This window comes from Erythranthe guttata, chromosome 1 (assembly GCF_056151865.1).
Source record: "Erythranthe guttata isolate IM_541 chromosome 1, IM_541, whole genome shotgun sequence".
In the NCBI taxonomy this organism is placed as follows: domain Eukaryota; kingdom Viridiplantae; phylum Streptophyta; class Magnoliopsida; order Lamiales; family Phrymaceae; genus Erythranthe; species Erythranthe guttata.
Window position 1 is genome coordinate 11,385,742 of NC_142533.1, and position 13,542 is coordinate 11,399,283.

Sequence of the window (13,542 nt, forward strand, 5' to 3'; positions counted from 1 at the left end):
TCAAAATATAATATGTCTCACATACCTAATTTTTTTTTATCCCTAACTTGCTGTTATACCCTAAATATAACCTCTATTCACGTCTCTCCAACCCAGATCTGTTTCTTTTCTTTTATTTTCTCTAATTTTTACTCTCGTTCTCTCTACATGTCTCTATCGCTCTGTTGCACTTTCTCTATCTCTATCTCTCTAACTCCCAGTTATGGTGGGCGGCTATGGTGGCCGTGGGAGTGGTCATGGAGCGGTTATAGAGGCGGCGGGTAACGTGGGGGTTGTAATGGAGATAGGGAAGGGCCGGGAGACGATGAATATGGAGGTGGCGGCGGCTATGGTGACTGTTATAATTTATTTCGTGTAGATATCAATTATTTGTGTTAGATTCAGTTTTTCGTTATTGTTGCGTCAAGTGTTGCAACAATTCGTGAAACAGTTTGTAAAAACAGAAATAAACGAGACACACATTTAATGTGGTTCGGATTTTTGGGAGTATAGCATATAGCCATGTACCTGTTCAAGAGCGATCGAAGCTTGACGATCGAAGTGCCAAGTATGTTTTCATTGGGTACGACTTGGATTCCAAAGGCTATAAATTGTACAACCCAGCCAATGAAAAAATTGTCTTTAGCCGAGACGTGGAGTTTGACGAAGGAGCATCTTGGGATTGGAAAGCACAAGAAGAAGGGCCGTATGATTTCTTTCCATATTTTGGGGAAGAAGATGAGGAATTGCCGCTGCAAAATACATCTCCACCACCATCACTATTGCAGCAACAATCACCTCTCACTCACTCTCCTTCTTCTTTGGAAGAAAGCTCAAGTGAAAGGCCAGTAAGAAAATTCAAGAGTCTCAGTGATTTATATAATGAAGCGGAAGTTGTTAATGATTTGCTATGTTTCTTTGTAGATCATGAGCCCTTGACTTTCCATGAAGCCGTGAAGGATGAAAAATGGAGACAAGCCATGCAAGAAGAAATTGATGCCATTGAGAAAAATAACACTTGGGAGTTGTCTAATCTTCCCAACAACCATGAAGTTATTGGAGTCAAATGGATTTTTAAGGCGAAGAAAAATGCAAATGGAGAGGTGGAAAGATGTAAAGCAAGCTTCGTTGCAAAAGGCTACAAGCAAAAGTATGGAGTTGATTATGATGAAGTATTTGATCCAGTGGCCCGTATGGAAACCATCTGTTTGCTCATTTCTTTGGCGACTCAAATGAGGTGGAAAATTTATCAACTTGATGTGAAGTCGGCGTTCCTTAATGGCTATCTTGAGGAAGAGGTCTACGTAGAACAACCAATGGGGTTTGAGATTGTCGGGCAAGAAGATAAAATTTTGAAGCTAAAGAAGGCATTATATGGCTTGAAGCAAGCACCGAGAGCGTGGAATAGCTGTATCGATAAAAATACTTCCAAGATAACGGTTTCACTCGTTGCCTTAATGAGTATGCTCTTTATGTTAAGTCTTTTGCAAATGGTTCTGTTTTGCTCGTTTGTCTTTATGTTGATGACTTGATTTTTACGAGCAACGATTTGAGCTTATTTGACGAATTAAAAAAGGCTATGTATTTTGAATTTGAGATGACAGATATTGGTCTTATGTCGTATTACATGGGCTTGGAAGTAAAACACATGAATGAAGGAATTTTTGTCTCTTCTCAAGAAAGGTACGCAAATGAGGTGTTAAAGAAATTTCATATGCTTGGTTGTAATCCTATAAACACCCCGATGGAATGCGGAATGAAGTTGTCAAAATTTGACGACGGAGAGAAAAAAGATCCTACTCTTTTCAAAAATCTCGTGGGAAGCTTGAGATATCTAACAAACACAAGGCCCGACATTCTCTTTGCGGTTAGAGTCGTAAGTAGATATATGGAATCTCCTACCTTAACGAACATGAAAGTTGCCAAAAGGATCCTTCGCAACTTGAAAGGTACTATCGGATTTGGAGTATTCTATTCTTCCTGTAGTGATTTCAAGCTTCAAGGTTTTTGTGATAGTGATTATGCCGGAGATATTGATGATCGAAAGAGCACCACTGGATATGTGTTCTTTATGGGAGAGTCGGCTATTTTTTGGAGTTCGAAAAAACAACCCATTATTACTCTCTCAACTTGTGAGGCCGAGTATGTGGCAGCAACATCTTGTGCATATCACGCAAGCAATTTGGCTTAGGAGGCTGCTTGAAGAACTTCATTTGCCACACAAGGAAGCTACAGAAATTTTCGTCGATAATGAGTCGGCAATTGCACTTGCCAAAACCCCGGTGTTCCATGATCGAAGCAAGCATATTGATACGAGGTATCATTTTATTAGAGTGTACATTGCCAAACATGATCGAAGCAAGCATATTGATACAATGTATCATTTTATTAGAGTGTACATTGCCGAGAAGAAAGTGAAGCTCAGCCTTGTGAAGACTAAAGATCAAATTGCGGATATTTTTACGAAGTCTAAAGTTTGAGGATTTCAGAAGATTGAGAGAAAGTCCTGGGGTCAAGAAGAAGTTTTCAAATTAAGGGGGAGTGTTGATTAATAATTTGAAATAAATTAGTACATTAATCTAGCTAGTGTGGTAATTCATGTATTTTATTAGTTCATGTATTTTGTTAATTTAATATCATGTATGGTGTTGAAGAGTCAAGGAGAGATTCATGTAGCTAGATAATCAAGGGTCATTATTAGTGTGTATAAATACCCCTTGCATGTGGAATGAAAGAACTGTGAGTTTGCATTTTCTCTTCTAAATAGTTTCGTTTCTTCCCATTTTATTTTTCTTCTTCCAACAAATTAAACTAAGTTGAGCGTCGAAGGAGTTTCGCCGAACCCAAGCGCCCCACCCTAGTGCCCTAACGATTATCTGTGATACAGATGACGAAGCCAAAAGAAGAGTTTGGAAACTTGAGTAGCCCATTGACCTAAAAAAGAAGTCTCACCAAACCCATTCAAGAAGATAAAATGCGTTAACTAGACCACATCAAATACAAAAGTAAAAAATGTCATTTTCGAATCAGATTGCGTGAAGGCTATCCGTTTTGTGAAAAATAAATCTACAGTGACTGATTGGTATTTGGTGGGATCGAAGTGCTTATTGAGAAGATTGATATATTTTGGTTCATTTGACCGGTTTTATTCACACAAACCTTGTTCCGGTTTGTTGTGTACTTTTGTGACGTCGTCACCCTGTTGTAAGCTATTGAATTGTTTACTATTGATGCATTCCCAATTTCCCATTTCCTTATACAAAAAAAAAAAGAAAAAAGAAAAAAGAAAAAGAAAAAGAAAAAGAAAATAGTACTGAGTAATGTATATATGTAGCATGGGCCTTCTCACGGACCTTGAATCTTTGATGAGGTGAAGTGAGAATGCAGAGAGAGAGAGGAGAGAGAAATAAGAAATCACATATTTCTTTTATTATGATGACCAGAAAAATGTCCTCTTCTACTTGAAATAGTTGTACTAGCATGGGAGACTGTGCTTGCTGACATATATTAATGTCCCTTAAATAGTTTTAACTCTTTTTTTCTTCATTAAAACTAAATTAACATTTCTTTATTTATTATTTCTGATTTCTCTCTCTCACACACACACACACACGTACACACACCTCTCTTCCTGACAGCCTCAGCCCCTGCTCACACACAGTTCACACACTGCACAACACTCCATCTCCGAGATATATACATCTCTCTCTCTCTCACACACACACACAAACAAATAAAGTGCTCAAATCAGTAGAGATCCATATGATCTCATCTTTCACAGATTTAGACAAACACACACAGTCCTAACACCATCCGTCCCTTCAAAAACTCCAACTCTTAAACAACCATCCTCTCTCTCTCTCTCTCTCTCTCTCTCTAGTCTCTCACACGCACACAAACACACACACACACACACACAGCTCCCAATACCATCCCACGGAGCACGAAGCAGCCTTCATTATTCAGTCTTCCCTCAACCAACCGACATTGCTCCACTCTCCCCCAAACACACACACGAATTCATGTGCTTAATCTTGATTATTTGGGGTGGTGGTGGTGGTGGCTACTGCTCACAATTATTTTTGAATTAAAAAAAAAAAAGAAAAAAAGAAAAAAATGGGGTGTCTGGTATCTCAACTGGCAGCTAAATTTGCATTCTTTCCACCAAAGCCGGCCACATACCAGATAAAGAAGAGGGATGATGGGAAGCTAGTGGCAGCATCGACGACGTCGTCTCACTCACAGCCAATAGCAATAGAAGATTCATGTATGGATGTATTGTCTATCCAAACCAAAAGGGGAAACAATATTGTAGCTTTCTACTTGAGGAACCCATACGCTAGGCTTACGGTGCTCTACTCCCATGGAAATGCAGCTGATCTGGGCCAGCTCTATGACCTCTTTCTTCAGCTCAAACAAAATCTCAGAGTTAATCTCATCGGGTCTCTCTCTCTCTCTCTCTCTCTCTCTCTCTCTCTCTCTCTCTCTCTCTCTCTCTCTCTTCCCCCAATTTTCTTTCTAGTTTTCTTGCTTTGTATTTTAATTAAGACAAGTACGTACAACCCTTTATGGGGTTGGTACAAACACATCAGCCATCTTTATGGGTTTGTTACAACCTTCGCCTTTTTAGTTTACTTTTAACTCTCTATTAAACTTGTTCAATCAAGGGTTTCCAACAACTCCATTTTTCTTTTTCTTTCATTTTTGTACCTCGTGGGCTCAGATCTGAAATATATTTATTTATTTATTGATTATTATGTGAAATAGTAGTGTGATAATTAATTTTATTTTGTGAATGTAGTTCATTGACTGTGTGTGTGTGAGGGGTTTTATGGATACATAACTCATTTTCACTTTGATTGTAAAATAAATTGATTTTTAATGCTTGTTGGTTATGTTCTTGTGTGAAAGTGATAGGAATATGATTAGTGATGAGTGATGTCTCACTTATGGATGGAGTGCTAAAAGTATTTTAATGGTGGTGCCTTTGATCGTGACATCTTTGTCATTTTGCTTTCTTTGGATGGTTTTTGCTTTTCGGCATTACACATTATTATTATTATTATTATCTTTTTCTTTTTTTTGAATAATTCCTCAGTGTCCTATTTGCTTCTTTGACCAAGTCTGAATGCATTCTGATGTATATGTTATTGCAATGAATAGAATCAAGAATGTCTTGTGTTTTGTTGTGTAGGTATGACTATTCTGGTTATGGAGCTTCAACCGGTAAGGTAAAATTCCATATACTCAGTATTGTATTCAATTGTATTGATTGATGCTAATAACATTAGGAGGTATAAAGAAAGTTTCGGGTGAATATGAAATGTGTTTTATCGATACAGGCAAGTGAATATGACACATATGCGGACATAGAGGCAGTATACGAGTGTCTTCAGACAGAGTATGGAGTAAGCCAAGAAGACTTAATATTGTACGGACAATCAGTTGGAAGTGGGCCCACATTGCATTTAGCAGCTCAATTGCCGAGGTTGAGAGGTGTTGTTCTTCACAGTGCTATCCTATCTGGACTTCGTGTGCTCTGTCATGTCAAATTCACTCTCTGTTGTGATATTTACAAGGCAAGTGTTATTGCTACACACACCCTAAGAACATATTCTAGTTTACTTACTTGCATCTATTGACTTGATTTTTTATTTTATTTGCAGAATGTAAACAAAATCCGAAAGGTGAAGTCGCCCGTGCTCGTTATACATGTAAGTGATTCATTCTCAAGTATCTAGAATATTTTATCATTGGTGTAAGTGATATTGAACAGTTTGTTTACCGCCTAGTTGAAATCAATGTCATAAAGTTATGTGTTACCGGAATAGTGTGGTAGATCAAACTTAGGGAAAGTTGGTATGTAGAGAACCAAATTTAGTTTGATGTTAGATAAAAATACACAAATGTTTACCCACAAAAAAACCCCGAAGCACATTGAATACAAATATACCAGGCCGGCTACCTAGAGATTGTTTACTAGACAACATTAAAAGACTGTTTTAATACATTGAAATTTGAATAACCTCACATGTATAAGATACATACAAATGCACCCGTTTTTTTTTTTTTTTTTTTTTTTTTTTACTGAATTTGGCATTGGAAATAGACAACACAAACACCAAATTGGATCATTAATGCAAGATTAATATAAACCCAACCTGTGTTTGTGTTCATAGTAAAGGCATTCTTTAGGCTGCCGAGACATATAGTTTGCTGTAGTATTAAATTTTTTATATGAATTTAATCCTTAACAAATGACTTCAGTTAAACATCTCCAGTTAACAAATGTTTCCCCTGTGCAAATTGATCCCTTTCCCTGAGTCGGAAAATCGTGAAGTTATCCTTTTATAACATTGTACTGTGAGGAGAAAACTCTTATTTAGGAAACATTTTTGCTTCTCTGATCAATTCATCATTTAAATATTACTAGTTGCTACTAATTGGTTGAATACAGGTTCCCAATCAAGGCAAATCGATGCTCTTGAATTATACTTTTATACTTTCCAGATATGATGAAAAATCCGATTGATTGGGTGAATTAAAATATGAGATGGTAAACAAAAAAGACTTTTCGAGAAATCATTGAAGTAGTCAGCTTTTAAGAACCAAGTAGTGGAAATTTGTTGACCAAAGGATGCAACAATGCACTTGATCTTTAAGTAAAATGGAATATTGAGTTAAAAAAATCATAAGAAGGTGTGGATTGATGATCTAAACATGAAAGTTAATACATTGTTGATTTTGATGAAGTTGATGTTATACTGAACAATTAATAATGTTACACAGGGAACAGAGGATGATGTGGTGAATTGGTTGCATGGGAACGGATTATGGGAAATGGCAAGAGAAGCATATGACCCATTGTGGATAAAAGGAGGTGGACACTGCAATTTGGAGCTATATCCGGATTATATTCGACATCTTTGCAGATTTATTCAAGAAATGGAGAACATCACTACTCAAACTCGACTCAATAAGATACGCAACACTCTCTCTCTACACAAAAGGTTAAACTCCGATAACAACAAATGCTGCTGTACAACAACACCTAAATGCCCTCAATGTTTCAAACTCAAAAGCTGCAGCTGCTGCTTGCCCAAATGTCTAAAATGCCCTCTCTGGAAGCTGCCAAAGTATTTCAAACCCAACTGTTTGTGTCAGTGCATGAAATGCTCGTGTAGGTGCTCCATTTGCTCGTGTTTGTGTGCTGCTAAATGTTCGTGCTTGTGATAATATTTAATAGTTTTATTGTGGACGGGTGAATGGTGATTGGGTATACACAGAAACACACTTTAGACGATGTAAGAGCGAGTGAGAAGGTAGATTTTTGTACAGATTGCACAACTTGTTAACTGTTAACGCAGCCCTCCTCCTACCTACTGATGTTGCACTGCACTAGACGTTTTAGGAATTCAAATCCTGTACAATGCTTTTTTTTTTTTTCTTCTTGCTTTTCTAGCCATTATTATCTATTGCAACTCTTTTTCTTGCATTATATTTAGTGAAAAAGATCTGTTTTATTTGTTTCTCTTTGCAATTTTCTTTACTTCCCTTTTTTTTTTCTTCTCTTGCCCGGCACTTTTTTCTTTTTCTCTAGAGAAAAACGGGTGCATCGTGTAGGATATGAAAAGACGCGTTCATCAAATGTCCATTTAAATAATGCTCATTGACTCTGGACGGTCTACATTCGATAAATTTTAGTGGGTCGATCATTTTCCACATTTAATTTTCAAATATATACATGTAGATATGTGTAAAATGTATATGGTTAGATATAATTCAGCGAAGTTCATTGGGTGTACAAACTTGGTACTTTGTTAAGTTTGGAAGAAAAGGCTTATTTCTACGGATTACATTTGGCAACCGGTGGCAAGTAAAGTTAAATGGCGATTAGGTAACTGGAATGTGAGGGACTTGTCTCTTGGTGCTAACGAAATCAATGCTTTCTTCCCTACCTATTTACTATTTATTCATGTTCAAATTACCAAAGAAAGTGAATCAAGAGGTATCAAAAGTACAAGATAAATGGAGATAGACAAGTGACTCATCTGGAATTCACACCACGAAATCAACTTATCAACAACTCAGGGCCGGCCCGGACGGTTTGAAGGCCCTGGGCGAAAAATTGAAAATGTGCCCTTAGTAGTTAAGGGATTTAATTAATTTTATGTAAACATATACTAAAAAAATGAAACGTATAATTTTCTTTCATACGTCGTAGGTTCATTACAATAAAACAAGTTTACAGAAAAATGGGTTAAAATTATTTGGGCCTCGTTAAAACCTTCTCAGGGAAAAACCCGTTAGGACAAACCCCTAAGAAGGAAAAAGAGTACCCTAACCCAAAAAAAATAGCAAAATTCAAAGAAAAAAAAAATAATAAAAATAAATAAAACTACTAAGATCACAAGATACAAAGAAGCAAGCAACGTCAAGTTATCATCCATTTGCTTTGTAGCTTGATCACCGCAACTAAGCATCACCTACAAAATTATAAGAAAGAACAAAAACAATCAAAGTATCATTTAAAATGTCTTCTTATTGCACTTTTAGAAGCAAAATCATCAATTATACTATCATATGAAATGTTTTCCAACATATTTTTTTCAATACATAGTATTGCTAAAGCATTAAGCCTTTCTTGAGCCATTGTACTTCTCAAATAAGATTTCAACAACTTTAATTTGGAAAAACTTCTTTCCGCGGATGCAACAGTAACAGGGATAGTCAACAATATTCTATAGCAATCATTACATTTGGAAACATATCCATACTTTTTACAAACTTTAATATCTTAATGCAATTCTATGGTTTATTTATTTCATATGATTCACTTGGTAACATAGCTTGCAACACCTCCAATTCAGAAATTAAATCTCTAGCATTAACATCAGAAATATCACCATATTTTAAAGCATTTTCAAGATTCTCACAATGACACTTCAATTCTTTACTATCTAATGAAATAAAGTTTTTTGCATTGAATAAAAACCCGAAAATAGATTGAAACAATTGCAATTGTTCAAACCTACTCCTCAATTGAGAAAGAGCATTGTCTACTATTACAAGAAAATAATCTGTTCTAAAATATTCTTCTGCTGATGTATGTTCTCTCTCATTATTAAAAGTCTCATAAAAATGCCTCTTTCTACTAAGTTTTCTTTTTTTAAAAAATACAGGCTCAATTTCCATATCAATTGCTATTTTCTTAGCATCTATAATGGCTGAATTTAATCCATTTAATCTATAATTCTCAAAAAATGAAATCAATCATTCCAATTGTTTAACAGCAACATCAAGACACATATCTTCAGATTGTAACTTCTTACTAACTACATTAATTCGAAGCAAAACATCATGCCAAATAACTAAACTTAGTATAAATTCAAAATTTGAAAGTTCTTCTAATGCTAATGATTTAGCATCTCTACCCAGTTTGGCATCATCACTAATTTCTACCAATTTAAGCAATGCTTCTCTAATTTGGGAAACTTGAGATAAAATTGCTTTCACACTTTCAATATGACTTTCCCAATGGGTAGTTGGCAATGATTTTAAAGTTAATCCATCAATATAATCAAGTAAAATATTCCAACGTTTTATGGAATCAGCAAAAACAGTATATATGCATTGACAAGCTCCAAAAAAACTTTTTGCTTTGATACTAGAGTTTGCCATTTCACAAAGAATCAAATTAAGACAGTGAGAAGCACACTGCATATAAAACGCTCTTGGATTAATGTCGAGCAATCTTCTTTGGACACCTATATTTTTTCCTTTCATATTAGAGCCATTATCATATCCTTGCCCCCTAATATTATCGATATTAAGTGAAAGAGATGTTAAAACAGATTTCAATTCATTAAAAAGCCCGAATCCAGAAGTATCAACCACATTTCTATCTTCTAAGAAGTACTCTTCTATTTTTATTGGAGTATTTGACATATCTACACATCTTATAATTACTGTCATTTGTTCTTGATGACTTGCATCTGGAGTACAATCAAGGATTACAGAATAATATTTTGCCTCTCTTATTATTTCAATAATTGCATCTTTGACTTTTGAAGCTAGAATTTGTATCAATTCATTCTGTATTTTATGACTAAGATAATGATAATGAATTTTTTTATCTTGAATTAGTCGAAAATGATGTTGCATTACCGGATCAAACTCCCCAATCATTTCAATTAATCCCAAAAAAATTCCATTTGCATCTTCATTAAGCCGTTCATTTGTGCCACGAAATGCCAAATTATGTATTGCAAGACATTTTACAGCAGCAACTATTCTAAACATAACTTGTTTCCAATGTTGAGTATCTTGCTTAATTAGCTCTTGTATTTCTTTGTCAATTGTTTGATTTTTGCTCAATCGAATTCGCAACTCAACACAAGTTCTTAAGTTAATGAGATGTTCTTTACTATTTTCATGTTGTGTAAGTTTCTCGCTAAGATGTTTCCAATCACAAATTCCTTCGCTTCCTAACAAACTTCTACTCGGCATTGTTTTAAATAACTTACAACAAAAACAAAAAACTTTATCTAAATGTTTTGAATATACTAGCCACTTTCTATCATGTTTTTCCCCATTGGATAATACTCGAATATAAAAAATTGAGGAGAAATGCCTAGCAAGTTTATCAAGAGGATATTCTACATTTAATTCTCTTTTAGGGCCTTTTTCTACAAGCAAGTCTCTAAACTTCGCATCTAAACCATCCCATACCATTGGGTCATAAATATCCACATCCAAATTTGGTTCGTTAAATGCATTATCACTTTCTTCATTTATATTAACTTCATTCTCATATTCAATTATATCACCAATTTCTTCATTCACACAATTTTTATTCTCTTCATTCGCCTCGTTAATATTATCTAAATTCTCAACTATTGCATTACCTAAATTATCATGTTTTTTGAAAATCCATTTAACCATAGATTTTCTTAAATGCACATCTTCCTCATCTTGCTTTTTCTTTTTTCCCTTTTTTCAAATCCAGAGTCTGTTTTTTAGGACTCATATTACATTTTCAGTGAAAAATTAAACTCAACAACAATACTACTAATCTAAATAAAAATAAATAAATAAAAGAAACAATAGCAACTGGAGAAATATCTGTCCAATGGCTTATTTTCTTCGTTTTGCAGTTCACAGGCTTGTTGATATCTATAGACTTATTTTCTAATTCAAAATTCAATTCTTATAAGTACGTGGAGAAAGAAATATAATTTAATAAATAAACTATTGTTGGGTGAAAATAATAATAATAAAAAAAAAGAAAAAAAAATACACCTACTATAAGAACGAAGAAAATCGTTGGAGACCATCCTTCAACCGGAAATAGGATGACGGGAATTGCTAGAGTCCTTTCGCCCGAAAATATGCAACCGTTTTCTTTGAGGTTTATCGATTCATTTTGGGAGAATGAAATTGAATAATATTTCTCTTCAATAATATTTTTTGCTTTAGAATTGAACATGAAAAATACTGATGTAAACATCCAATAGATCGACATTGTAGAAGAAGAATTTGAAGAGGCAAATCTTGGAAATCCAAGATCTGCTTTGAGAAGCTAATTTTGGGGCTTGAATATAGGAGTTTGCCGTTGAGTTTATTGAGAAAGAAAAGGAGAAATAAATTGAGGGCTTGAAGATAGGATTTGCCGTTGAATTGATTGCATAACATAGGGAGAAAAAAAAATCTTGGAATTGAGATCGGCGGATTCATTGAGAATAAAGGAAAATTAGGAAAACAAAAAAAAAAACAAAAACAAAAAAGGGGAATATATACTTACGTATATTAAGAAGATAAAAAAAATTTGTGCCCCATCCTCTGGTGGGCCCTGGGCTTGAGCCCAGCTCGCCCTGGGCCAGGGCCGCCACTGCAACAACTCCTTCAAAGTGAGATTCTATCAATGTAGACAGTACAATTATTAAGAAAATATGGCACAAAGGAATTTCTGGCAAGGTTCAAGCTTTTGGATGGCGATTGATTCTCAATAGTCTACCCATGAAGATGAATTTAACAAGAAGACATGTGCTTGTCATGGCGATCGATTCTCAATAGTTTACCTACAAAGACGAATTTAACAACATGAAGACATGTGCTTGTCATGGCGATAGATTCTCAATAGTTTACCTACAAAGACGAATTTAACAACATGAAGACATGTGCTTGTCATGGCGATTGATTCTCAATAGTGTACTGTTGGCCGAAAACCTACACGCAAGTGCACGTATCGTACAAGTAATATAGTGGACTAAAAGTCCGGATATCGAACCCACAAGGAGTATATAATTATTTAATCCTAGACGCTAAATCCTACCAATTATTATCAAGCCCACCCTACACAGTCGAATTATGAGAGAATTAACTAAATTAAACTAAATTAAAAAGCAAATTAAAAAGACAAGGGCACGAAAACAATTAAAAACGAAGGTTTAATCAGAGTAAACAAGCCTAGGATTTTATTCTCCCCCCTATGTGATTATTACTCCCCTAATTCCTTCAATCATGCAAGCAATTAGCCCGGATTATTAACCTGAGATGCTAAAATAATCATAAACCGCTTCCGCGTGTATTACGATTCTAACACTCTAGATTCAATTACTATATTCCTATGCAATTAATTCTAGAACACAACATTAAGCACAAATCTCAATAATGGCTACCTAAGAGATTAACTATATTCCTATGTTAATACCACAAAGGCTCTTCTACCACAGTTCTAATTATTAACCCGATCTTCCGATTCATGCGATTAACTATAACATAAAAGCACATAAGGTGATCAAGTTCATGCACTTAATAAAAGAAGTTGAAGAAATAATCTGGAATTAAAACTTGCATAAAATCATAGAAAAGGGTTCATAAATCCCACATAGAGTTCAAAATAAAATCCTAGAAATAAGAAAATTAGCTACTCATGATTAAAGGAAAAACGCAAATAAAATAAGTCATAAACGATAAATCTATGCTTAGAGTCTTCGAATTCTTCGTCTTCGTTATTGCTTTGTTGCTCTTAAAATTGTGTAAAAGATCGATCTCCAATTGTGTGCTTGGCTTGGTCTTATATAGGGTGGAAAATTTGGGGAAGAAGGTAGTTTCCTTGTGCAATTAGGAGTCCTTTACTGCGCCATTTCCTAATCTCGGACGGCCGTCCCGAATTTTGTACTAAAACTCGGACGGCCGTCTCAAAACCGGAGGCTGCTTCTGCCTCTCAACGGCCGTCCCAGTTTTAAGTGTAAATCTGGGACGGCCGTCCCATGCTTATTTCTTCAGATTTTTGATTTTTTCACATTTGGCCCATATTTTCTCCAAAATTGCAGTTTTTACTCCATACTTTTCCAATTCTTCAATTTGTACCTAAAATACAATAAATCAAATTTTTAAGCACCAATTATCGTTAAAACACACCAAACGCTCCAATTAAAAGGTACGATAAAGTGTAAAAATATACACTTAACACACCCCAAACTTGAACTTTTGCTTGTCCTCAAGCAAAATTTAATCGTAAGCAAATAACACAACTACTACATCTCATTACATAGATCA

The 13,542-nt window shown here is 35.0% G+C and overlaps 1 protein-coding gene across 2 annotated transcripts; it reads left to right on the top strand.

Moving 5' to 3' along the window:
* The first annotated feature begins 3,335 nt into the window (after nt 1-3,335).
* Nucleotides 3,336-7,504, top strand: LOC105950945 (alpha/beta-Hydrolases superfamily protein). 2 transcript variants are annotated; one of them, XM_012974333.2, is made up of 5 exons: nt 3,336-4,421; nt 5,174-5,210; nt 5,322-5,558; nt 5,646-5,693; nt 6,769-7,504. In XM_012974333.2, the coding sequence occupies exons 1-5, from the start codon at nt 4,096-4,098 to the stop codon at nt 7,210-7,212; spliced, it is 1,092 nt and encodes a 363-aa protein (XP_012829787.2). In that variant the 5' UTR covers nt 3,336-4,095; the 3' UTR covers nt 7,213-7,504. The 2 variants fall into 2 exon arrangements, with proteins under 2 accessions (XP_012829787.2, XP_088675958.1); XM_088819832.1 differs by having other exon boundaries at nt 3,750-4,421; nt 5,174-5,205.
* Nucleotides 7,505-13,542: the final 6,038 nt, after the last annotated feature.

What these genes read in the sequence shown, in the direction of transcription:
- LOC105950945 (XM_012974333.2), top strand. Translation starts at nt 4,096, where the DNA reads ATGGGGTGTCTGGTATCTCAACTGGCAGCTAAATTTGCATTCTTTCCA. An exon ending in CTCAGAGTTAATCTCATCGG is followed by an intron (nt 4,422 to 5,173) that starts GTCTCTCTCTCT and finishes TTTGTTGTGTAG; the next exon opens with GTATGACTATTCTGGTTATG. An exon ending in CGCCCGTGCTCGTTATACAT is followed by an intron (nt 5,694 to 6,768) that starts GTAAGTGATTCA and finishes AATGTTACACAG; the next exon opens with GGAACAGAGGATGATGTGGT.